General features: G+C 42.6%; 1 protein-coding gene across 1 annotated transcript in view; it reads right to left on the bottom strand.

Annotated features, from left to right (window-relative positions):
• Positions 1 to 1,005: 1,005 nt before the first annotated feature.
• polr1a (RNA polymerase I subunit A) overlaps positions 1,006 to 27,232 on the bottom strand; it is a 91,091-nt gene continuing 64,864 nt past the window's right edge. The window contains exons 27-38 of the mRNA XM_084041418.1: positions 26,412 to 26,611; positions 24,601 to 24,768; positions 23,460 to 23,595; positions 21,395 to 21,549; positions 21,071 to 21,194; positions 15,398 to 15,508; positions 14,276 to 14,411; positions 13,712 to 13,839; positions 11,804 to 12,004; positions 11,004 to 11,121; positions 7,546 to 7,710; positions 1,006 to 1,338 (exon numbers count right to left, since the gene is read on the bottom strand). Of these exons, the coding sequence (XP_083897544.1) occupies positions 1,238 to 1,338; positions 7,546 to 7,710; positions 11,004 to 11,121; positions 11,804 to 12,004; positions 13,712 to 13,839; positions 14,276 to 14,411; positions 15,398 to 15,508; positions 21,071 to 21,194; positions 21,395 to 21,549; positions 23,460 to 23,595; positions 24,601 to 24,768; positions 26,412 to 26,611 (1,743 nt within the window). The 3' untranslated portion in view covers positions 1,006 to 1,237. The remainder of the gene's footprint in view (positions 1,339 to 7,545; positions 7,711 to 11,003; positions 11,122 to 11,803; positions 12,005 to 13,711; positions 13,840 to 14,275; positions 14,412 to 15,397; positions 15,509 to 21,070; positions 21,195 to 21,394; positions 21,550 to 23,459; positions 23,596 to 24,600; positions 24,769 to 26,411; positions 26,612 to 27,232) is intronic.

A 27,232-nucleotide genomic window follows, 5' to 3' on the forward strand; every position in this document is an offset into this window, starting at 1 on the left:
CTTCTGGGGGGCCCCTGGAACAAAATATTTTGAGATGGGTGTCGGCGGCCAAATACGTATCATTCTGGGGGTCCTTGACATGAAAACGTTTGAGAACCGCTGGTATAGAAACATAGGTTTTTCAGAACACTGTCACTTGCAAAAACGTAGCCGATCTACAAGCTCGCAACTTTGCCATTTTTTGCACGACACTCTAGTTGGATCAAGTTATCAAGTAGGGCATTCATTTACGAAAAACAAAAGAAACATAACATAAAAAGTTGAACTTTGGAGATACAAGGATTCCGCCAGAAAGCGATGCAGTGGCGGAGCGGGAGCATGGATTCTACTCATGGGTTCCCACACATTTTGGGATTTTCTTAACTTTTCCATAACTTCTATTAAACTATTTCACCCCCTTTCCAGGCTTATAACAATCACACAGGGCAACAATGAGGCTCTTACCCCAGAGTGCTGTCAATGCACCAAGACAGACTCGAGCGAACAACAGATCTACAAGCTAACAACGTATCATGGTGCAACGTGTTGTTAGCTTGTGGATGAATTATTTTTGTGTCGCATGCAGGGACGTGCACAGATAGACTCTAGGTGGTGCTAGAGCACCTGCCCTTTGCCCTCTTGACCAGAAGTGCCCTTTTGAAAAAAAGATTTTTATTTTTTTATTTTTTTTTAATTTACAGCAGGGGTCTTCAACAGGGGGTCCGGGACCCCTAGGGGGTCCTCAGAGTTACTACAGGGGGTCCGCCAAATCTTTATGTGATATGATTTTTCTTTTTACCATAACCACTCGAAACCTAGCATCCCTTTTCTGAGGAGAACTTTAGCCAAAAATAGCCGATCTACAAGCCCACAACGCCTCACGCTGCGAGGCGTTGTGGGCTTGTAGATCGGCTATTTTTGGCAAAGAGGTATAGGTGTAGAGGGAAAAAAGAGCAGACCAAGTAAACAAAAAAAAGTATAATTTACTTGAGCACCTGCCCCTCAAAATGTCTGTGCACGCCACTGGTCGCATGACATCCAGTATACATAAGGCTCGTGCAGCGCAGCACTACAATCTACCATGTCACATATTTCCCGTCATGTTAGACATGTTTTGCGACATGTTTTTTACGGACAAAATCGATAGCCAAAAACAATGTATATCCAAACATTTTCCTAAACATTTGGTAAAATTCCAAACCTTTTTCCAGGCCTGGAAAACTGTTTTTTTTTTCTCATTTCAAAATATTTCAAACGTCTACTGCAGTGGCTGCTTCAGCTCAAACAGTCCCGTTCCCCCTCGCACCACCTTCCCCACCACCAGACAGGCCGACGGAGACGACAGCTGCTCTTGAGAACCTGTGGACAGACAGGGGAGACAGAAAACAACGTGGGACACAGCGTTAATTCTGTGTGACTAGAGCTATATGTTGACAATTGAGTCAACAAATAAAAACTAGACTAAAATGTTAACGAGGGAACTGGTGGAGAAGAGATCCTAAGACAAGTCATTTCATGCTTAGCCGGAAATAGCCGATCTACAACGCAGAGGGTCAGCACACAGCTAGGTACAGTATAAATCAGGCATTATGACGCCATCACGACCCGCCAACTTAAACTTTAGTCGACTAAAGCAACTCTAGATTTAGTCGGCCTAAAACTGAAGCATTTCAGAAGACTAAAATATGACTAAAACTAAATGGAATTTTATTCAAAAAACGACATCAATTTTGATTCAGTTTTAGTCAGTCTTTTGACCGACTAAATTCTATTTAGTCTTAGTCATATTTTAGCAATTTGAAACGTTTTACTTTGATAGTTTCAGTTGACTTAATATTATGCGGTTTTAGTCGACGGAATCTACAGTTGATTTAGTCAACTAAAATACATTTTGGCGGCGCTTTGATGCCTGATTAATACTTATAGGCGGCTGCAGTTATGATTTGACCCAAAAAAAATTGCAACAAAAGGTTTCTCAATGGTTTATTGTAGTATCAGGTGTACTTAATAACATATCAAAAGTTTACCAAAATCGGACCGCTAGAAAGGTCCGATTTTCAAAATGGCCGCCGTCAGATCCTTAAAATACCATTACTCCTGTATTATTCATCCTAGACAAGTAATTTTGGTGCCTAACCCCAGGTTTTGGTGATCTTGGATCTAATTAGCATAATATAAATTATATTCAAGTGATTACAAGTATAGAATTATAAAGCAATTGGTTATAAGCATGGTTATAAGCATATTTAACAATGTAATTGGACATTTCTCCCTTTTCTACGTGCCATAATGCCCAGGATTGGTGAATTCATCACCTATACATGAATTCACTGTTGAAGCTTTCAGGAGATTTCTTTTGATAACAATAAGGAATAAATTCATTATTATTGGGTGGTACTGTGAAAACATGGCTGTAACTCACAGACTGGGAATGTTACACAAATCTTGGAAGAAATTCCTTACAGAGAAGTTTCTTCACTATTTTGTTTGTAAAGGTGTCTGCCAAAAAATAAAACAATAATCCTAGTCCCCTAGGGCAGTGGTTCCCAAACTGGGGGTCAGCCCCCCCCCCCCAGATGGCTTGTCTTGCTAATTGCAAAACAAATAATTGCTAAACGTTTTGTTGCAATTAGTTTTGGGTTAGGTGCTTTTTTTTCATAACTGCAGCCGCCTACTGAGAAATGACAGATGTGAAACCTTCTGCAACCACCATCGAATCGAAAACATTGAACTATAGTTGAACTATTTCTGCATTGGCTTGTCTTGCACTGTGGGAACAAACACACCATCTTGTTTTGAAAGGGTAAAGTTGTTGATTGTGTGTGTTGGTGGTACATATGAAACTGCAGCTAACAGCTCTGTCTGGTGTAGTGTAGAGAGCATAGCTCGAGAGGAGATGATGAGGTCACAGAGAAGGCTGTTGATCATGATGAGAAAGGACAGATGTGAAACCTTCAACCTAACCACATCCGCCTTGCAAACACCTGCCTCTCTGCAACCACCATCGAATCGAAAACATTGAACTGTAGTTGAACTATTCTGCATTGGCTTGTCTTGCACTGTGGGAACAAACACCATCATCTTGTTTTCAAACGGTAAAGTTGATGATTGTGCGTGTTGGTGGTACATATGAAACTGCAGCTAACAGCTCTGTCTGGTGTAATGTAGAGAGCATAGCTCGAGGGGACACTTGTCATGTAATTATTGGCAGAAATGTTTATTAATTGCAAAAATAGCAGATCTACAAGGACACACCACATCACAATGACACTGAGTTGTGAGAAGGTATATAGTTATTTTTGTGTGACATAATCGTATGACTAAAGTATAAAATAGGGCTTAAGTGCTTAATATAAGCATCTAATCAATCAATTGGGATAGTATAGGATTATTATTGTTTGCCACACTTAGATATCTAGACATAATTACTTGCAACACACATGCAGAGTTTGCTGTTTAATGTTCTTCAAATAGCTAGCAACTATTCTGAACCATTTTGTGATAGAAACCAGGAAGGCAAAGTCCTCAGTTGTGCTCACGACATCACCTTCGTCACATGCTAAACTGTCCTACAAGTCCCATCAGATTCTCTCTCTCTCTCTCTCTCTTTTAGTATAGATAGACACTAACTCTGGAGGGTATTGAACCTCCAGAGTTACACACACACACACACATATATATATCTATATATATATATATATATCTATATCTATATCTATATCTATATATATATATATATATATATATATACATACACACATATATACATATGTACATATATACATATATAGGCTACATACATACATACATACACACACACACACACACACACACACACACACACACACACACACACACACACACACACACACACACACACACACACACACACACACACACACACACACACACACACACACACACACACACACACTTTTCACAATTATCTAATTGTATCTCTGCAATTTGGACAATTCCAGTGGATGTCTAGGCCCCCAAAACATAGGGTAAGACACAAAAGGTACTTGTCTAGGATAAATAATGAAGGAGTTAGGTTATTTTAAAGATTTTTTGGGCATCTTGGACGCCATCTTGAAAATAACACCTTTCCAGTGCTCAAACTTTGGTAAACTTTGAGTATGTTTTTAGGGACACCTAATACTGCAAGAAACAGTTGAAAAACGTTTTGTTGCAATTAGTTTTGGGTTAGGTGCTTTTTTTTCATAACTGCAGCCGCCTATTAGCTGTGTGCCGAAAATAGACGATCTACAAGCTCACAATGTGTCTGTGAGCTTGCAGATCGGCTATTTTCGGAGCGCGACACTCACGTGCAGCCAAGCATTAATATTTTAGTCTAGTTTTTATTTGCTGACAAAATTGTTAGTATATTTAGTCATAGTTTTAGTCATCATCATAGCTTAGTTTTTTCATTAGTGTATGAAGGTAGTTGACGTCATTTATTTTGTATAGAGTTTCGGGGGGCTACGCCCCCCTCAACCCCAGCCGCGCACGGGGCCCAGCGTGTGCGTGTGTATATTGTGGTACCCAAGTCGCCGGAGTAAAACTGTCCAAAAGAAAAAAAAAAAAATTTTTAATTTGGAAAAAATGTTAATATTGATTGTTACCTTGGTGGTCCGCGGACCCCCTGGTGGTCCGCCGACCCCCTGTGAGTGTTGGGACCCCCGGGGACCCCCCTGGAACATCGCGGACCCCTTCGGCTGTTTTTTTTTTTTTTCATGCACGGTTTGCTTGTTTCTGTCGCTTGTTTTTGCAAACCTGGCAGGACTTGGCAACCCGACTGACATCACTGACGTATCCTTGGTATTTGTACTTCCGGGTTGCATAATGATGACATCACTGTCGAGTCCTGTGGTGTCATGAACCTAAAAGCTGGTTTGTTTACCACATTTACCAGGGCAACGTGCAGTGCTGTGGCCGTCGGCGTTTGTTTTTGTGTTTGGGATGAACATGGCACGTGAAGGACGGACATATTGTGATCGACACATGAGTGAAGTGAAAGTAACGGCCTGGGTGGAACAAAGGACGTACGTAAGAAGGGGGGGGGGTTGAAGCAAAGGAGCTGCGTGTGTGCTGTTGTGGAGGAGATGGGCAGAGTGCAATGGCGGCCGCTGGTGTTGTTTCGGCGAAATCCGTCGCCGTTCGGTGACGGTGGTGTGCACGGTAAACGGTACGAAACTGTTTCACCTTCCGTTTTGTCCGACATTTGGTGAGTAGAATTAATTATGTTGCGCGGTGGAAAAGGTGTAGTGAGCAATGAGATGTCCCCTACGCGAGGCGTAAATTCAGCGCGGCCGCCGTGGCGAGTCAGTTGGCGACATGTGGTCTGGCGGTGCGTTGTTTATTCGATAACAGAGCTGTGGGGTGTCCCCACCGAGGGTGCGGAAGTCGGTCGCCATTTATATAGTTAGATAGTAAAGTGCTTTTATAACTATTAATTGTGAGAGGGACCACAATGGAAATAAGACTTAGGACTTTGTTGTATTAACTCAAACTGCTGTAACCTTGTAGAGTTTTTTTGCTTTTCAAATAAACTAGACACACTTGAAAAAGACCACTAGGTCGAAACGTTGTTCACTTGTTGTCTGCTGCAGTTGGAAATACATTTTTAAAAGTGAGTTGCGAGCCCTTTGTTCGTCTGTGGTTTTGCTGCCTTTGCAGTTTTGCTCAGCATGGAGGTTATGGGCTATCTTTGTCTTTGAAAAAACACAAACAAGCACACACGGACGCACGTATGCGCGCCCATTAGCTAAACAAAGCACAATGGGTCTCATTCGCAAAGCTCTTTGCGAGATACTCAAAGAGACAGTGTCCTCAATACCCTCATACCTGTCTAACTACTTACTTAACTACTACAGTGAGTGACACCCACGACCACAACACTAGAGCAGTGGTTTTCAACCTTTTTCATGCCAAGGACCCCTAAATTGATATACATTTGGCCGCGGACCCCCATTTGAAAATGTTTTGTGCCAGGGACCCCCAGAAGCAAAGATATCAGTTAATTTTCGCTTTAAAAAAATATAAATATTCAAAGATATGCACACTTTTTCAAGGTTTTTCAAAAATACATGTAGCAGATCTACAAGCTCATAGCGCAGCACACTTGAATATCCAAAGCTAAGTGGTTAAAAATGATTGTGACGCAATGTTAACTCATTTTTCTGGGGACCCCCTGGTACTCCCTCAAGGACCACTGGTGGTCCCCGGACCACTGGTTGAAAACCCCTGCACTAGAGCACTGTTTTCCAAACAGTGGGTCAGAAGCCATCTTTGGGTTGCGGACCAATTTGTATGTGTTGTGAGTAAATACCCCCCTTTTTTTTCCGTTTCCTACACTAAAAAAAGATTCATCAAAATATGTAATCATTTCTATAAATACTTTTTTTTATTTTATTTGAGAAATAGTCAAAATAGCAGATCCACAAGCCCACAACGTGGCGTGAAGTGACACCTCGTGAACTTGTAGATCTGCTATTTTCACTAGTTAGCCCGGGACTAGGGTCCCGGGCAAACGTCTCTTTTGGGTCAGAGCTGCACTAGCCTCGGAAACCCATGGCTTTTTTTTTGTTGCAAAAGAAAAAAGCCTGGGGGAAGATCCCAGGAACTGTGGTCTCGGAGCGGGAGTGAACCTTGTTACCTCCTAACCAATCAGAGTGCAGAGGGGCGTCGCTCCAAATTTGGTGACGTCAGTATTCTACAATGTTGCACAGACCAGGGGGGGAGGGGAGTAGGAGGGGGGCGGGGGGAGGGGAGGCGGGGACATAGATTGGTGAAGCAATCGGAGGACGCGCCTTGCTCCGGGCGCCTGGGTTTGGATCCGCCCTTCGAGACCATGGATTGCTCTCGTTCTCTCAGGCTAGAGCTGCACTAGAGGGAGTGACCATGATCTGGTACCACCCAAACTTAGAACAAACATGGGAAAGTTCTCATTCTACTACATACATACTGAATATGGAATTCCCTGACACCATCCATTGATGCTTTAAGACCGCGAACGCATCTGTGTCATTTTAAGATTTATTTGGCTCTAGCAGATCTAGCAGATCTACAAGCAGATCTACAAGCAGATCTACAAGCTCATAGCGCGGCACCGAGTGCCGCGCTATGAGCTTGTATATCTGCTATTTTTGAGTGGTGCCAACCACTCCTACATTTGACTTTGTCCGTGTGTCCGTATGTCCGTCCGTCCGTATGTTTGAGCACGGCTGATTGGTCAAGCTTCACGTGACACGTGACAATATGGTGTCACGTGTCACGTGACACCATATTGTTGCTGATTGCAACACAAGGATGCAACCAGTTACACTTTCAAAGGCACCACTCTCTTCACACTGGGTGTGATTTCGCTTTAAAAAAGTATATATATATTCAAACTAAAGATTTGAATATATATATACTTTTTTAAATCGAAAGTTTTTAACTCAAATATTTGCTTCTGGGGATTTTTACAGAGAGACAGAGATATGCCTGTCCGTGTTGACGAATAGTGAAAATAGCTGATCTACCAGCTCACAAAGCTTGATAGTGTTATTATTATTATTATACCCATCATAGTAGCTTGTTTGAGGAACTTGTAGCTGGTCTCAAAGGTCATCTGCTGCAGCGGAGAGGCGTTGGACGTCATGGCGTGTCGGTTCAGTGGCTTATAGACGCCTTCGAAACACATGTAGTCTGCTACCAACGACAGGTGTCTGGGGTCCACCTCGATACCTGCACAGCGCGCACACACACACACACACACACACACACACACACACACACACACACACACGGTCAGCATTTACATGAAACCGTCATCATTAGTATTATGTATATAATATACATAATGCAAAGCAGCATATCAGCTTGGGTAATGTTATTACCCAGGCTAATATTACATTACATTACATTACAGTCATTTAGCAGACGCTTTTATCCAAAGTGACTTACAATAAGTGCATTCAACATAGGTAGGGAACGAAACTACTAATCACCAGAAGTCTTAAGTGCATTTCCCGTACAAACAAGCAACCAAGAGTATACCTAGCGCTAAGGTGAAAGTGCAATATATCAGCTACCTACTTTCTTAAACAGATGAGACAAAATAGCTAAATCAAGTGAGCACGAGCTAATACAAAAAGTGTATCGACTAAACAAGATCCAATAAAACAATACAACAATACAACAATAGTTCGTACAACTAGTTAACAACAAGTAAGCCAGCCAAAGAGGAAGGGTAGTGTTTCTTGAAGAGGTGGGTTTTCAGCCTGCGGCGAAAGATGGGCAGTGACTCTGCTGTCCTGACTTCAGTGAGAAGTTCATTCCACCACTGTGGGGCCAGAACAGAAAAAGGTTGTGACCGTGTCGATCGACCAGAAGGACCCTTGAGTGACGAGGCAATCAGTCGCCCCGAGGTGGCAGACCGAAGTGGTCGGGCAGGGGTGTAAGCATCGACCATAGCCCGGAGGTAAGAGGGAGCTGTTCCTTTCACTGCCCTATAGGCTAGCACCAGGGTTTTAAACTGAATGCGAGCTGCTACAGGGAGCCAGTGCAGAGAACGGAGAAGGATAGTTGTGTGAGAGAATATGCTGCTGTGAGAGAATATGCTGCTAATATGCTGCTTCGCAGGTTCAGTATGTGTTCAGGTCCTGTCAGGTGTGCACTTTTTAAAATGATCCCTGGCTAATAAGCCTTATATGCCTTAATACATTATAATTGCCCTCTATAACTTAATCTTTTACTAAAACACAAGCTTTTACTATTAGCACATGCATTCCATGCATTCCATAGGGCTGGACCACACATGGACAAATGACTTCAACAAATGTTCGCCTTGAGTAAATGATTAGCTATTAAAAAAAAAAACGCAGGCACCCATGTTGCCCGGTTTCACATGATCCAGCACTTGATTCTTAACTTTTGCTGTCAATTCTGGATATTAAGACGTACATGTTTATGTTTTTTCACCAGTCAATCAACGCGTTTTGAAATGCGAGTTCACTCGCTGTGAGTCCCTATAGTTAGAGGGGAGGAAGGCCCAGGTGGGCGATTTATCCCACAGCAGCACATAATATAAAAAAAAGACTGTATGGAAAAAAGTAAACTTGGATGGGTGTGTATCGCCTTTCGCCACATAGTTGCTGCAAACTGAGGTAGGCTACTCTGCTTCAAGTTCACTTCATCTCCTATCTCGTGTGTTCATTAGCTTAATCCTAAAAGAAGATTCTTTTGTTTTGGTGAGTGAGAGAGTGAGACATACAGTCAGTGTTGACTTCGTCGACTAAAACTATGACGAAAAATGTTGGTCGACTACCTTTTTTCACTGACGAAAACTAAATAAAAACTAAGCTATGATGACTAAAACTAAGACTAAATATATTGACAATTTCAAACAAATACAAATAAAAACTAGACTAAAATGTTAGTGAGGGACTAGTGGAGAAGAGATCCAGTAGAACTAAAAGACAAGTAATTTTATGTTTGGTTGCGCTCAGGTGTTGCGCCCTGAAAATAGCAGATCTACGAGCTTGTAGATCGGCTATTTTCAGCATGCAACCAAGTGTAAAATCAGCCATTACGACGCCATCAAGGCACCGCCAAGATACAGTTTAGTCGACTAAATCAACTGTAGATTTAGTCGACTATAATCTTATGATATTTAGTCGACGAAACTAGACAAAAACTAAAACATATCAGATGACTAAAACATGACTAAAAATAAATGGAATTTGATTCAAAAGACTATGACTAAAACTAAACAAAAACCTTCTGTCAAAATCACCACTGCATACAGTCATGTCGTCTCATCTCGGTTTGTTCATTGACAGTGTGCAGTCAAGTTACTATAGTAGCCCGACACTGCACGTGTTACAGCCAAATGTATACTTTGTCGAACGACGGGGTCGTGCGCCGAAAATGGCAGATCTACAACCTCACAATGCGTTGGGAGGTTGTAGATCTGCTATTTTCGACCCGCGGGCCCACTGTACGGGGAGGTATAACTCGGGCTTAAAGGACTGCAGAGCTGTTCTCACATTATTGCATTATTGCGAATATATCGTCAATGGAACGTGACAAAGAAGGGCCCAACAACGGCTCCACTGCCTCCGGCAGCTGAAAAAGTTCAGTGTCAGCCCCAGCATCCTCAGGTCCTTCTACAACAGCACGGTCGAGAGCGTGCTGTTGTACTGCTGTACTGCCTGGTATGGCAGTTGCACCGCACTCGACAGGGGGGCCTTGCAGAGGGTGGTGAAAGCGGCCCCAGCGCATCATTGGAGGTGAACTTCCATCCCTCCAAGAACTCTATGAAAAAAAGATGCACTGCCCAAGCGGATCGGATCATCAAAGACACTTACCACCCCAGCCATAAACTCCTCAAGGCCTGCAGAAACCCTCGCCCTGGTAAACGGTTTCTTCTTAGCATCCCAAGTACCACCAATAGGACACTAAACAGCTTTTTCCCCACGGTAGTGAGACTGCTAAATAAGCAGTAGTGTAGGACTGGCTGCACACTCTGGACACACTGGACTTAATTATTGTTGTTTTATCTTTTTATCTTTTATTAATATGAGTGTCGTTAGGTTTTAAATTAAACAATCTTAAAGGTTTTTTGCACTTTTTTGCACTCTCAACTGCTGTTGTTGTTTTAAGCTGCACTACAATGTTTTTCACCCACTGTTTTACCTGTAATTCATGTGATGTGACAATAAAGTTCTATTCTATTCTAAATGGGCGATTATTGGGCCGACAATGGCCGATAGGAATATTTTGGCATACCGTCCAACCTTAGTGAGGACAGGTTTCCTGGTCCTCACTAGAAACATGGTTGTTTTATTGTAAACAACGAATGTTAGATTTAGGCTTTAAATACTTATACCCAAAATATGGCAATAAATGGTAAGAATTGCATTTATAAAATGGTTCTCCTAAAAAGTTGATGTCCTCAGAAGTATAGTAATACAATTGTGTGTGCATGTGTGTGCCTGTGTATGTGTGCGTGTGTGTGTGTGTTTGTGTGTGTATACCATAGACGGCGAAGACGTCTTTGATCTCCTTCTCGATGACTCTCAGCGCCACCTCGATGCCGTAGGTGTTGGCCATGGTGTGCACCTCGTTGGAGTACAGTCTGTTGATGTCCAGGATCTGCAGGAAAATAACAACATTATAATAACACATGACGCTCACACTAGAGGCAAACACATGGCAGCCACATGCCCTATTCTGGGCATGTCATTAGTCATCACAGGCGAAGAATTCTGCCGATCTACAAGCTCAAACTGCGTAGCGAGCTTGCAGATCGTCTATTTTCGCAAAGATATTTGGAGTAGCATTGTGACACGCTCTGGGCTTGCCGATTGGCAATAGCCAAAGTATAATTAGGGCTAAAACAGTTAAACATTATTTTGAAGCTATGAAAAGAAATAGCAGATAAACAAGCTCATAGCGCGTCACTTCGTGTCGCGCTATGAGCTTGTAGATCCGCTATTTCTTTTCATCTTGAAAATTTGTGACAAATCTTTGAATATATGATTTTTTGCTTCTGGGGGTCCCTGGAACTAAATATTTTTTGAGATGGGGGTCCACGGCCAAATACATACATCATTTTGGGGGTCCTTGACTTGTTTTGAGAATCACTGACATAGCAACATATAGAAGACAATTTTAGAATCGGCTCCTCAGATCTTAACGGGTTTAACGCATTTTGCTGGGGGACCCCCCCCCCCCCGGAACTCCTCAAGGACCTCTGGGGGGGGTCTCCTCAAGTACCCCCCCCCCCCCCCACGCTGAGAACCACCGCTTCAGGCAGCACGCGGTGAAAACGTACGTCGCAGTGCTTGAACAGCTCGTGCATGTTGATGCCCTCGGTGTTGAGGAGGGTCTCCTTGGCCCCCGTCTTGGTGGTGGTCTCGCTCAGCAGGCAGCGCGTGATCCCCTTGGTCTCCATGATGACGGCGTTCTGGGCCAGCGACGACATCACCGAGGTCAGGTCAAAGTGTATCTTGCTCACCGGGAGGACCAGACTCACCTAGAATAGCGAGACACAGAGAGGTGGAATAAAAACCAGTGTTGATTTTAACAGCACATTTTTATTTAGTTTTTAGTTTTGATTGATTGAAATTTCTATTAGGCAAAAGAATGTAAAACGTCACAGTTACATTTATAGTACTTTTGTCTAAAAGGTCCGACCAAAAAAGTCCTTGCGGACTTGTTTCCGTTGGGGTCCTTGAATTCATTTCATAGACATATATAGTAGCAACCAAACAGTTCAAATATCAACATAATAATACAGGGAGAAAAAAACACTATGTACAAAAAAAAAGCATGAAAAATAAAAAAATATATACAAAAAAAAAGGGGGGGGGGGGTCGTCTGTCTACCGGGAAACTAAACTAGTCATAGCCTTTTGAATAAAATTCCATTTATTTTCTGTCATATTTTAATCATCTGAAATGTTTTAGTTTTTGTCTAGTTTTAGTCAAATAGATATCATAAGATTATAGTCGACTAAATCTATAGTTGATTTAGTCGACTATAATGTATTTTGGCGGTGCCTTGATGGCGCCGTAATGACTGATTTTACACTTAGTTGCATGCTGAAAATAGCCGATCCACATCGGCTATTTTCAGAGCGCAACACCCGAGCTCAACTAAACATAAAATGACTCGTCTTTTAGTTCTACTGGATCTCTTCTCCACTCGTCCCTCACTAACATTTTAGTCTAGTTTTAGTCATCATAGCTTAGTTTTTATTTAGTTTTCGTCAGTGACAGCCAGCGACGACATCACCGAGGTCAGGTCAAAGTGAACCTTGCTCACCGGGATGACCAGACTCACCTAGAATAACGAGACGCAGAAAGGTGGAATATAAAGCACAGGTTCTCAGAGTGGGGTCAGTGGGGTTGCGATGTCAAATATTGATTTTAGATGCCATCCAACATGCGCAGAGTGACTCTTGGGTGAGGCGGTTAAAAGTTGGACTAGAGTGACGTGACTCTTGGGTTAAAACACACAGTTAAAACGGACCAGAGTGACGTGACTCTTGGGTTAAAACACACAGTTAAAACGGACCAGAGAGACGTGACTCCTGGGTTAAAACACACAGTTAAAACGGACCAGAGAGACGTGACTCCTGGGTTAAAACACACGGTTAAAACGGACCAGAGTGACGTGACTCCTGGGTTAAAACACACGGTTAAAACGGACCAGAGAGACGTGACTCCTGGGTTAAAACACACAGTTAAAACGGACCAGAGTGACGTGACTCCTGGGTTAAAACACACAGTTAAAACGGACCAGAGAGACGTGACTCCTGGGTTAAAACACACAGTTAAAACGGACCAGAGTGACGTGACTCCTGGGTTAAAACACACAGTTAAAACGGACCAGAGAGACGTGACTCCTGGGTTAAAACACACGGTTAAAACGGACCAGAGAGACGTGACTCCTGGGTTAAAACACACAGTTAAAACGGACCAGAGTGGCGTGACTCCTGGGTTAAAACACACGGCTAAAACGGACCAGAGAGACGTGACTCCTGGGTTAAAACACACGGTTAAAACGGACCAGAGTGACGTGACTCCTGGGTTAAAACACACAGTTAAAACGGACCAGAGTGACGTGACTCCTGGGTTAAAACACACAGTTAAAACGGACCAGAGAGACGTGACTCCTGGGTTAAAACACACGGTTAAAATGGACCAGAGTGACGTGACTCCTGGGTGACAGAACAGACCTGACACCACAGTCCATGCAGGCTGTCGTAGGAGTAGCTCTCTATGGAGGGATGAGACAACAGCACAGCGTTCACTCTCATGTCATCCATAGCATCTCCTTCTGCCTCCATCTTCTCCTCCTCACCTCCTGCAGGCACAATTGTTACATAATCACCTGATCGAAATTATTGATGATAATCGCAATTATTTTCTGCATAATTGTTCAAACCTTTTTTTTTTAACAGCAAAAGTAGCAGATCTACAAGTTCACAACACGTCGCATGACACGTCTACAAGCTCGGCTATTTTTGACAAAGGTTGTTGTCAAGTAAAAAAAAAATGAGCGCACAAGTGCAGTTGCAACTTATGTCTGTTTAGAGCAGTGGTTCTCACAGTGGGATCCGGGGACCCCCAGGGGCCCTTGGAGGGGTTCCAGGGGGTCCCCAGCACGTCACTTTGTGCATCGGCTATTTATTTTTAATTCTGAGAAATATCCAAAACTTTTGCATTATCTCACTTTAAAAAAAAAACATAAATCATCTCTTTAGAGGGTCAAGTTAAACGTCATGAGGGTCATACTGTACCTCCTACAGCAGCCTGTGACAGGTTGGCTTCAGCGCTGTTCTCCTCTCCCTCTGCCCCCTCCTCGCCCTCTCCCTCCTGGACGGCCGCCTCCTCCACTTCATCTCCTCCCCCCTCCTCCTCGCTCTCATAGTCCACCTAGAGAGAGAGAGAGAGAGAGAGAGACAGAGAGCGCGCATTCGAAAATTAGCACTCGTGCTATATACACTGTAAGCAAAACATCTGGTTCGTCCAATGTATTTGTGATGTCCTTATAAAATTTTAAAAAATCACACCCAGTGTGAAGTGGGCGGTGTGGTCATCACAGTGGTCATCACAGTGATGGAAGCTCACTTTTAAAAAAAAGTTTTTTTTTTAAGTGCATAGTCCTATTTATAGGTTATTAATTTCATCATGTGTCTCGCTAGCCAATCACAGTGCTGAATAGAGTCAGCCAATCACAGTACAGCTAGGGGTGTACTAATGCAGGGGTGTACTAATGTATGGGCCAATCACAGTACAGCGAAGGGTGTACTAATGAGGTGTCCCAACCCCACTTATAGGGGCGGCTACACCGCCCAAAAAAGGAGTGTGTGTGTGTGTGCCATCTCTGCATGTGCATTGTGGGCACAATTGAGAAACAAGCTGTGATATTTGGCCGCTTAGGGCGTGTCCATAAGACGTGTGTGCGGGGCACAATTGAGAAACAAGCTGTGATATTTGGCCGCTTAGGGCGTGTCCATAAGACGTGTGTGCGCGAGGACTACAAATTGTCGGGACTGGCTAAAAGAAGGTCAAAACATTTGGATGCATCCTGCTCCGTCTACAACACAACGCACTGCTTTTCAGTTCATCATTCAAGTTTGAGCCAATAAAAAATATGTGATTATTAAGCGATTAATCAACACAAATCATGCGCGGCACTAGTCATAACATTTAGTCAAATATTGTTGTGTCTGCCACTGTCAACTATATCCATAACTGGTAGTCTGCTTGTCTAGCCTATACAGACACATTGTGATCATGATCTTGGTATTGCCGATATGTTTGGATTTTGACACAATTGAGTGAGTGAGTGAGTGAGAGTGTGTGTGTGTGTGTGTGTGTGTGTGTGTGTGTGTGTGTGTGTGTGTTCGTGTGTGCACCTCCTCCTCCTGTTTCTTTTTTCGCTTGGCGTCAGAAGCGTCCGCGTCTCCCTCGTCTCCTTCATCGTCTACCACCTCCTTCTCCGCGCCACCCTCTCCATCAGCCACCTCCTAATGGACAGTGGTGGAATCAATGTATTTACTTAAGTAAAAGCATCAATACTGCCATGTAGAAATACTCTGTTACAAGTACAAGTCCGGAATTAAAAATTGACTTGAGTAAAATACCAATACGATTGTATTGGTATCAAAATGTACTTAAATTACCGAAAGTAGAAAGTGCTCAATATGCAGAATGTCCCATTTCTTGTGAGGACACTTACAAGCTCACAGCGCATCACATCGCGACGCGCTGTGAGCTTGTAGATTGGCTATTTTCAAATGGCCGAAATATATATATAGTCAGGTTGCTTAGGACAAGATTTTAGGAAAATGTGGACACGGCTGACAAAAGCGCCACATTTTTTCTATATGCTCTCCATCACCATAAGTTTCATTTTGGACGGGGAGCCACGTCATCAAGATGGCAGAAGGCAGCCATCTTGGATTTCAAAGATGGCCACCATGGGAATATCAACAAGTGACTATTTCTGCCATGATTTGGACATTTGGTTAATTCTGGCAATATATCTGATACGAGCGGTGCGTCATAATCACCCGTTGCTGAGCTTCGTGAGACGTTTTAAACCACATCGTGTTGTACCGCAAACGTAACTTAACACATTGAGTGCCAAAAACGGTCCGGACCGTTCTTCATAATCCTAACATGGTGTGCCAAAAACGGTTATGGCCGTTTTTGGGGAAAAATATGAAAAAAAAAAGATTTTTTTTTTTTTTTTTTTTTTCAATTATTATTTTTTTTTTTTCCTTCACAGCACCAGGAGATATCATTTTACGAAGATTTAGACTCCAATCCACCTCCTGGTTGAGTTATGACTTCAAAAGCCTGTATCTCGGCTCCTGTGTACTTTTTGTTTTTACGATGTATTTTCGACTATTTTCAACTGGCTGCAACTATGGAACGGATTACCGAATGTTTTTAATCTTTTTCCCCGGATTGTACGAGACCTCTATGTGTGTAATGAGGGGATCACCGTGAGGACGGTGATCACTGAAAATGTTTTGTGACTACTTGAAAAAGGTCCAAAAATGGTTAAAATTCCAGGCACTGGAGGTACCCTGTTTTGAAAAACCCCTGGCACTCAATGTGTTAAATTGTCATTTACTTGACTAATTAGTAAATGATAAACACACAAAATGAGAAACACAGGGCGTGGCTTCAATGTGGATCTCTGCCGGCAAGGTGATGATGTCATATTGATGACATCACTCTTGCCCAATTATGGAGGGGGCGGCATCCTGCACACATCGGTGTTGCTAGGCATGCATGGCAACCGATTAAGTTGTGAGTGAGGTCAGACCAAAGCTCTGCTCAGATATATGAGGTGTGAAGTTACTTTAGACTTCCACTTCTAGACCAGAAGATGGTGTGTCCACACGTGTTGTGAGAGAAAGGTATACAGAACTTTGGTAGACAAAGAATACAGGGAGATAGAGAGGGCACATTTTCCAGCCTCAACAGAACCTAAAACTCTGTTCCCATCACAGTCCATGTACAGCAGCAGCGCTGACCATGAACCGCCACTCCTGGGAGGAGTGTTGTCCCAATCCTCCCAGACTAAGCTCTCCTGTTCTGAGTGTACCTTCACGTCTCATCCGAGACGACGACCTCAACCGCCAAACGCTGAGGCATGGACATATCTGCTCAGAGGCCCGTCCGCAAATAGTCATCTCTGTAACCAGCCAGAAACAAGTTGACACAGACCCACCAAAATCTCAAAGTCATCAACGGTTTACCGAGGTTTTAACTCAACCAGGAGATGTAAAGATTTACAAAGGAAAGAAAACTCACATATGTAAACATTGTCACAAAAGTTTCAGTGGGTCAGGTAGTCTGAACAGACACCAGCGTGTCCACACTGGAGAGAAACCTTTCCACTGTAAACAGTGTAACAAGAGTTTCAATCAGATAAGTCACCTGAAGACACACCAGCGTATTCACACGGGAGAAAAACCTTTCCACTGTAAACTATGTGACAAGAGTTTCAGTTTCTTAGGTATTCTGACGAGACACCAGCGTGTCCACACTGGAGAAAAACCTTTCTACTGTAAACAGTGTGACAAGAGTTTCAGTGAGTTAGGTCACCTGAAGACACACCAGCGTGTCCACACTGGAGAGAAACCTTTCCACTGTAAACAGTGTAACAAGAGTTTCAATCAGATAAGTCACCTGACGACACACCAGCGTGTCCACACGGGAGAAAAGCCTTTCCACTGTAAACAATGTGACAAGAGTTTCAGTGTCTTAGATGGTCTTAAGACACACCAGCGTGTCCACACAGGAGAAAAGCCTTTCCACTGTAAACAATGTGACAAGAGTTTCAGTGTCTTAGATAGTCTTAAGACACACCAGCGTGTCCACACGGGAGAAAAGCCTTTCCACTGTAAACAATGTGACAAGAGTTTCAATCAGATAAGTCACCTGACGACACACCAGCGTGTCCACACAGGAGAAAAACCTTTCCACTGTAAACAGTGTGACAAGAGTTTCAGTGTCTTAGATAGTTTGAAGACACACCAGCGTGTCCACACGGGAGAAAAGCCTTTCCACTGTAAACAATGTGACAAGAGTTTCAGTGTCTTAGATAGTCTTAAGACACACCAGCGTGTCCACACGGGAGAAAAGCCTTTCCACTGTAAACAGTGTGACAAGAGTTTCAGTGAGTTAGGTAGTCTGAGGAAACACCAGCGTATTCACACTGGAGAGAAACCTTTCCACTGTAAACAATGTGACAAGAGTTTCAGTGTCTTAGATAGTCTTAAGACACACCAGCGTGTCCACACGGGAGAAAAGCCTTTCCACTGTAAACAGTGTGACAAGAGTTTCAGTGTCTTAAATAATCTTAAGACACACCAGCGTATTCACACTGGAGAAAAACCTTTCCACTGTAAACAGTGTGACAAGAGTTTCAGTGAGTTAGGTAGTCTGAGGAAACACCAGCGTATTCACACTGGAGAGAAACCTTTCCACTGTAAACAGTGTAACAAGAGTTTCAGTGAGTTAGGTAGTCTGAGGAAACACCAGCGTATTCACACTGGAGAGAAACCTTTCCACTGTAAACAATGTGACAAGAGTTTCAGTGTCTTAGATAGTCTTAAGACACACCAGCGTGTCCACACGGGAGAAAAGCCTTTCCACTGTAAACAGTGTGACAAGAGTTTCAGTGTCTTAAATAATCTTAAGACACACCAGCGTATTCACACTGGAGAAAAACCTTTCCACTGTAAACAGTGTGACAAGAGTTTCAGTGAGTTAGGTAGTCTGAGGAAACACCAGCGTATTCACACTGGAGAGAAACCTTTCCACTGTAAACAGTGTAACAAGAGTTTCAGTGAGCTAGGTAGTCTGAGGAAACACCAGCGTATTCACACTGGAGAGAAACCTTTCCACTGTAAACAGTGTAACAAGAGTTTCAATCAGATAAGTTACCTGAAGACACACCAGCGTGTCCACACCAGAGAAAAACCTTTCCACTGTAAACAGTGTGACAAGAGTTTCAGTGAGTTAGGTAGTCTGAAGAGACACCTGCGTGTGCATACTGAAGAAAAACCTTTCTACTGTAAACAGTGTGGCAAAGGTTTCAGTAGGTCAGATAGTCTTAAGACACACCGGCATTTGTGAAACATGTATGATGATGATCCATAATGATCTCACAGAGCCCACGCTGGAGGCTAATATAACCAAATCAGGCTGTTACTGCATGCTTACAGAGAGAGAGGAGCAACATCCGGTGGGAGGTTACCATAATGCTTCATTTATGCATGTACCGCATGCTGCAGACAGCATGCTGCAGAAATACAAGGTTATCCAGTTTTAAAGGTGTCCTACCACTAACAAAGATGACAATTAGGTAAATATGCATTGCTAGAATGAACATATTTATTTGATCTTGGTAAAAACAAAAATCAAGTGGTATTCTCTTTTTTTTATTCTATTTTTTTTAAAATATATATATATGTTATTTTTTTTTATCCCACGATTTTGTAACCCTTTTTTCACCCGGTGCCAATTATCTAAGTGATCCTGGGCGCTACACTCCCCTGAGGGGTGAGGGTACCTACCCTAGGAGACACGGGGAGAACATGCAAACTCCACAAAGTGGTATTCTCAATAGCTTAAATGCATTCCTTGACACCAAGATTACCCTTTTAAATGACTTGGAAGGCGAGATATTGGCACTTATAGCTATTACATGGTGGCCATCTTTGAAATCCAAGATGGCCGCATTCCGCCATCTTGATGATGTGGCTCCTACCAAATATTTAGGTTATTGTATAAGTTATGGTTTATGGGGAGCATGTGGAAAGAATCTGGTGCTTTTGTTCGCTGTGTCCACATCTGGACCTAAGCGACCTGACTAATTGCCAGAATGAACCAAATGTTCAGATATTGGCAGAAATAGTCACTTGCTGATATTCTCAATAGCTTTATCAAATTCCTTGACCCCAAAAATAAAGATTGAACTTCTAAGTGGCTTGGAAGCCGAGATATTGGCACTCATAGATATTACATGGTGGCCATCTTTGAAATCCAAGATGGCCACCTTCTGCCATCTTGATGACGTGGCTCCCCGTCCAAAATGAAACTTATGGTGATGGAGAGCATGTAGAAAAAAAATGGCGCTTTTGTCAGCCCTGTCCACATTTTTTTGCTAACAGCCTTGACTAATAGGCCTGAAGTGGTTAATGTATGTGTATGTAGAAGTTGGAGTGGTTGTTTAATTATGAGGTATTTAATACAGCACATTTTGTTTCTAGTGCCTGGAGTAGAAGACAATCTCATCTCTTCAAATACAGTAGGTTCTTGTCTGGTCCTCTGTTAAGATGGGAGGTAACAGGCCCAATGTCGTATTTTAAGTTGTATTCATGTAATCTGCCATGTGCACGAAGCTTGAGTGTTTTAGTTTGTTATTCGTTTGTTTATCGTTCTTGAATTATGTCGGTTCATTGTTTATGTCAAATGAAATGCAAGTGTCCTGTAAGTCCATATGGGCTGGGCTTCCTTGGAAGCATGACACTTTAACCCATTAAGACCTGAGGCGATTCTTAAAAATGTTTTCTAAATCCTAACAGTTTTTTGAAAAAAAATCTAAAAAGAAAAATTTCAATGATTTAAAAAAAAATTTAATAGCCAAATATATCTAAAGTGACATAGATGCGTTCCAGGTCTTAATGGGTTAATAAAGAAAAAAATCAAATCAAATCATGTATGTTCTGTAATAATAACAAAAATGTACAAAGTAACTAAAGTTTTCAAATAATTATAGTGGGGTGAATTGTAGTAGTCAGAGTGTCCACTGATATAGTGGAGTAAAAGTAAAAGTACTGAAAACTGGAAACACTCCACTAAAATCAAAATACCTCAAAATACAAAAAAGTACAGCACTTGAGTAAACGTACTTGAGCTTGTATATCTGCTATTTTTTGAATAGCCAAAGAAATATAAAAAATGACAGATTATTTCCCGGTCTAAAATGGGTTAAAATGTAATGATGACATAACGATTAATATAATAACACACACACACACACACACACACACACACACACATACCGCCTCAGCCGAACCCTCTCCATCGCGGTCCTTGTCTCCGGGCGTGGCCTTCCTCGTTTCCACGGCAATGGAAGCCAGCTTGGCGCTACGCTTCTTAATGGCTTCTAGAAGCAGATGGAAAAACCTGGGAGGCATATGGATTAAAGCAAAAAATAAAAAATCTCAATCTGTTGTATGTGCCAAGTCCTATTATGCAATGTGTGAAACACTTTCCAAGGAGCCCCCAAACAATTAATAGAAAATGAGTTTGTTTGGCAGGCAGACAGCCAGACAGACAGACAGACAGACAGACAGACAGACAGACAGACAGACAGACAGACAGACCTGTTCTCCATGTAGCGGAGGATCTTGTGCGGCGTCAGGAGCTTATCATCGCTGTAGCGTTCGGGAGGCAGGAAGTTGAAGGTGATCTTGAACAGTCGGGACTTGTTGTAGCCTTCCAGCCGCAACCTCTCCGAGATCTCTACCTTCTGTAGAACCTAGAGCACACACACTCGTTTGTATTACTATACTTGTGAGGACTATTTTAACCCATTAAGACCAGAAGCTCGATTTCTACAAAATGTCTTCTAAATCCCAACAGTTTTCTGAAAAAAGTATGTTTCTATATCACTGGTTCTCAAACATTTTCATGTCAAGGACCCCCAAAATGATATGTATTTGGCCGCGGACCCCCCATCTCAAAATATGTTGTTCCAGGGACCCCCCAGAAGCAAAGATTTGAGTTAAAAATGTTCGCTTTAAAAGAATATAAATATATTAATTTGCACACATTTTCTCGATTTTTCAAAAATAGCAGATATACAAGCTTGTAGCGCGGCACTTGGTGCCGCGCTATGAGCTTGTAGATCTGCTATTTTTTAATAGCCAAAGTGTAAAATAATGCTTTTTAGCTCAAATGAAAAAGTGACACAGATGCGTTCCAGGTCTAAAAGGGTTAAGACAGCAGTTTTATAAACAACTTTTTCAAAAATGTTGCTTTTTTTTGGAAAAACACCCCCAAATTTTGTCTGTGGAACCCCCCCAAAAAAAGGTGATCTGCAATCTCACAATGCGACACGTTTACTTACCCGCGATGTGAAAGCCATCTTGCATTGCATTAGTAAACAGGCAATATGTAGGCCTGTCACAATTATTACATGCTCGCCTAATCGCAATTATTCGAGATAATCGCAATTATTTTTGCATTATCGTAATAATCGTTTCCATGTTGACATTTTGCCACACATTTTCAAATATTAAAAAATCAGAAATAGCTGATCTACAAGCGTACAACGCGTCACAACACGTTGTAAGCTTGTAGATCTGCTATGTCCAATGCCAAACACACAATCGTTAAATCACAATTATTTGAGTTGACAATTAATGGTCAACTTCATTTGTAATAACAGCCCTAGCAATATGACAACGTAATTCACATTACAGTTTAGGCATTTAGCAGACGCGGGCAAAGATGTGTTCCCGATCTTAATGGGTTAAAAGGAACAACCAGTCATTGTCCACAAAGTAGACTCAATGAAGGTCGGACAAAATGGTGACCTACTGCATAGAACCCCAGTCACTACAGAAATGAGACAATGCCATGGTGACTCACTTTATGGGTTTGAAAATACAAAAGAGGTTGAGCTGAAACATAAACGCTGAACAATGGGGCAAAAAGGAGTGAAAAACATGATCAAGTATCACTGCTTTTATCGGAAGAAAAGTGTGACCTGAAGTGGTCACAGTCAGAAAATGAGACCAAAGTAGGTATAAACCGGTTTGGACTGGTCGGACCATGAAATTCTGACCCGTTTTGGATTTTAAAAAAAATATTTTTTTTTAACCCATCAAGACCTGGAACTTGTCATTTTTAGATTTGAGCTAAAAAGCATTATTTTACACTTTGGGCTATTCAAAGATAGCAGATATACAAGCTCATAGCGCGGCACCGAGTGCCGCGCTATGAGCTTGTAGATCTGCTATTTTTGAAAATGCGTGAAAATGAGTGCAAATCTTTGAATATATATATTTTTCAAAGCGAACATTTTTAACTCAAATCTTTGCTTCTGGGGGGTCCCTGGAACAAAATATTTTGATGGGGGTCCGCGGCCAAATACATATCATTTTGGGGGTCCTTGACGTGAAAAAGATTGAACACCACTTATATAGAAACATACGTTTTTCAGAATGCTGTTGGGATTTAGGACACATGTAGAATCGGCTTCAGGTCTCAATGGGTTTAGCCATTAAGACCTGAGGTCGATTCCGCGATTCCTTGTAGATCTGCTATTTTTGAATAGCTAAAGTATGAAATAATGGTTATAGCTCAAATCTAAAATGTTCCAGGATTGAATGGGTGAAATGCCATGGTCATATGGGTTGATTGATTGAAGCTACAGTGCCTTACCTCTGCCAGACAGACCCTGGTGAGTTTCTTGCGCAGTGTCTTGACTCTCTTCAAGGCCTTCCTGGTGCCCAGAACTGGAACGCTCATCATGGGCGTCTTGATCTTGGAGCTGGCTATCATCAGGATCTCTCTGAGTCTGACAGACAGACAGACAGACAGACAGACAGACAGACAGGAGAGAGCAGGTTTAACCCATTGAGACCTGAAGCCGATTCTACATGTCTCCTAAATCTCAACAGTATTCTGAAAAACGTATGTTTCTATATCAGTGGTGCTCAATCTTTTTCATGTCAAGGACCCCCAAAATTATATGTATTTGGCCGCGGACCCCTATCAAAATATTTTGTTCCAGGGACCCCCAGAAGCAAAGATTTGAGTTAAAAATGTTCACTTTAAAAATATATATATTCAAAGATTTGCACACATTTTCACGATTTTTCAAAAATAGCAGATCTACAAGCTTATAGCGCGGCACTCGGTGCCGCGCTATGAGCTTGTATATCTGCTATTTTTGAATAGCCAAAAGTGTAAAATAATGCTTTTTAGCTCAAATCTAAAAATTACACAGTTCCAGGTCTTAATGGGTTTAAAACCGTGGTTCTCAAAACGTTTCATGTCAAGGACCCCCTTCCCCTCCCCGTCCTCATCTCAAAAACATTCCTGTGCCAGGGATTTTTCAGAAAATAGCAGATCTACAAGCTCATAGCACGGCCGCGCTATGAGCTTGTATATCTGCTATTTTTGAATAGCCAAAGTATGAAATATGGTTAAAGTGGTTAAAATAATTGTGACGCTATATCAACAAATTTAGCTGGGGACCCCCCCCCCCGGTTGAAATTAAACAAAAATGTTACTTTTCAGGATTCCAATTAAAAAATAGCCGATCTACAAGCTCAAAAGCTTGTAGCTTTTTGAGCTTGTAGATCTGCTATTTTTACACTGCTATGTCACACTTTTGTGTGACATAGAACGACGAAGTGCGGCATTAATTTCAGGCCAAGGCCAATTTACAAAAAAAGGTTAAAGTCTGCCCGGCGACAGTATAATGCAACGTGGCCCTCTGGAGTGAGTGTGGAAATAGAGTGGCCCTCTCCATCATCAAAGTTGCATCGCCCCTGTCACAATGTATAAGCCAGTGTACCTGGGTATCCCCAGGGTGACGTTCATCTCTCCTCTCCCGGCGAAGTGGAAGGTGTTGAGGGTCATCTGGGTGGAGGGCTCCCCTATGGACTGAGCTGCCAGCAGACCCACCGCCTCGCCCGGGTCACAAAGCGAGCGCTGCCACTTGTACTGCAGCAGCTGACGCAGGCTGGACAGACAGACAGACAGACAGACGTTTGTGTCACTATACTTGCAATCTGGGAACCCAGAGCCAACTGAAAAGGAAAAACAGCGACCTCTGCTGTTTGTTACTATCTCAGTTGGCTCTGGGAGGAAGTTGACGTACCACCTGTGCGCAAGGAAACCAGGGTTTTGGTCTGCCTTCAGCCTTTCACTTCCGGTGGTGCGACTATGTTTTCATTCCCACTAACAATATTTCTACACGGAACACTAACACCACTTCTCCCAGAGAACATGGATCGTTTTGGTTATAAGCCACATTTGTTTCTATGATGAAAGAGCAAGTTAAAATGTGAATATCTTTCCGTGGTTTTGTCTGCTCCGCGGACGCTATTGTTAAATTAGTTTCGGTTTGTTTCGAGGGGGGAAGGATAGACGGACACGTGAATCCCGCCCACTACATTGGTTGGGTAAAGCGCGGCCTGCTTCCTGATCTGAAGGCACGCCCACTTGTAGGCAGTGCGTACGCGTTATGACGAACCTCCCTGACAGATTCCAACGCAGAGCAGAATCTGCTCTTGAGAGATTACTATACTTGTGAGGACATCAGTGGTGTAAAGTAACTAAGTACATTTACTCAAGTACTGTACTTAATAGAGATGGGCAATATCATCGATATGGCAATATATTGCGATATTTTATTTCCAAATACTGTATCGATACTCCAGGCCGTAGTATTACAATACTTTCGGAGAAAAAAAAATCTGTTCCCATGCATAGAAACCAATGGTAGAAGTCCGGTCGCGCCATTCTGCTCCTCTAGATGTCGCTGTACTATAGCTAGTTCCCCTTCCAGTGATTCATCTCAATATATCGCAATATGTATCGCAATATATCGTGATACAATCGTAAAATTGTACTTAAGTACAATTTTGAGGTACTTTTACTTTACTGGAGTATTTCCAATTGTCTATACTTTTACTTCTAACTCCTTCTAATGACGCTGGTATGCAACTAAGTATACATCATGTTTAACTCTAATTCCAACCGCTAAACCTAACCTCTAAATGTCTAATCCTAACCCCAACCTGAATCTTTTTCTAAACGTAAAAGTATCTCTAAAAATATTGTATCAATCATAAAACAACCGTTTCTCTGGTGAGGAAGAGGAAAATGGTCCTCACAACCGTCTACTTCTCTCACACACACACACATAGGTTTGTTTTACTATACTTGTAAGGACATCAACACTTTAGGACAGCCATTTTATGAATGTCATTTGAAAATATATATATTTTGGCATTTTTAACCGTAAGCCTAAAGCCGAAAAACAGCAGATCTACAAGCCCACAACTGTGGGCTTGTAGATCTGCTGTTTTTCGGTGCATGACACTGGCGCGCAACTAAGTATAAATCATGTTTAACTATAATTCCAATCCCTAAACCTAACCTCTAAATGTCTAATCCTAACCTGAATGTTTTTCTAATTATAAACGTATCTCTAAAAATGTTTTTTTAACTATAAAACAACCATTTGTCTTGTGAGGACCAGGAAAACGGTCCTCACCATGTATATTTCTTCAAATTCTACTATACTTGGTCCTTGCAAGTATAGTAATACACACACACACACACACACACACACACACACACACACACACACACACTAACCAGTGGGTGTCCAGGCTGTCTTGGCTCCCCCTGGTGTCTCTTTGGAGGTACTGTTCAGTGATGTGGTGGAAGGTCTCGGAGACGGAACCGAACTCCAGGTCGGGCCTAAGCACAGCCAGGGCCGGTTCCGGACAACGCACACACTTCCTGTTGTACCTGGTTCTGCTGTCTGCCTCCAACGAACGCCAGCGCTCCACCAACTGTGGAAGTCAAGTAGATTTCAGGGCGTTATGGACCGCATGCCCTTGCTGATGTCGACCCTGTGTAGGGTTCAAACCCACAACCTTCCGCATGAAAAGGCATACGCTCTAACCAAGCCCCCAGAACCCAGTGCTTGCATTGAAGCGAAATGGACATGCTGGCCATTCGTAGGTACTGCAGCTTAAAACGGATGGGGCCACTGCAAATGTACGAGCAAAAACGGTTTCGACCAATGGGCTTGACTCACGAGCTTGCGCACAAGCTTGCGCACAGGGACGCGCATCTCTGTGACGTAAAACGCGTCACTTCTGTGACGCAGAACGGATCACTTCTGTGACGCAGAACGGATCACAGTGGCCCCAAATAGGCTACGCCCATCACACTTTACAACCCGGAAGAAGGGGTGAATTCGCTTCATGCGCTCGGTGAGCAACTCAATGCAAGTGGACGGGAGGCGATATCCGGTGCCCTCTCTATTATTTTTAACTCTATGGCTCTAACCCATACATGGACAACTGGCGGCCCGGGGGCCACATGCGGCCCCCACCTTCACTTAATGCGGCCTGCAGGTTAATATCGGAATACTGATATATGATTGATTTCAGCTGTTAAAATTCCAA

This window comes from Gymnoscopelus microlampas (assembly GCF_963454915.1).
Source record: "Gymnoscopelus microlampas genome assembly, chromosome: 18".
Taxonomy (NCBI): domain Eukaryota; kingdom Metazoa; phylum Chordata; class Actinopteri; order Myctophiformes; family Myctophidae; genus Gymnoscopelus; species Gymnoscopelus microlampas.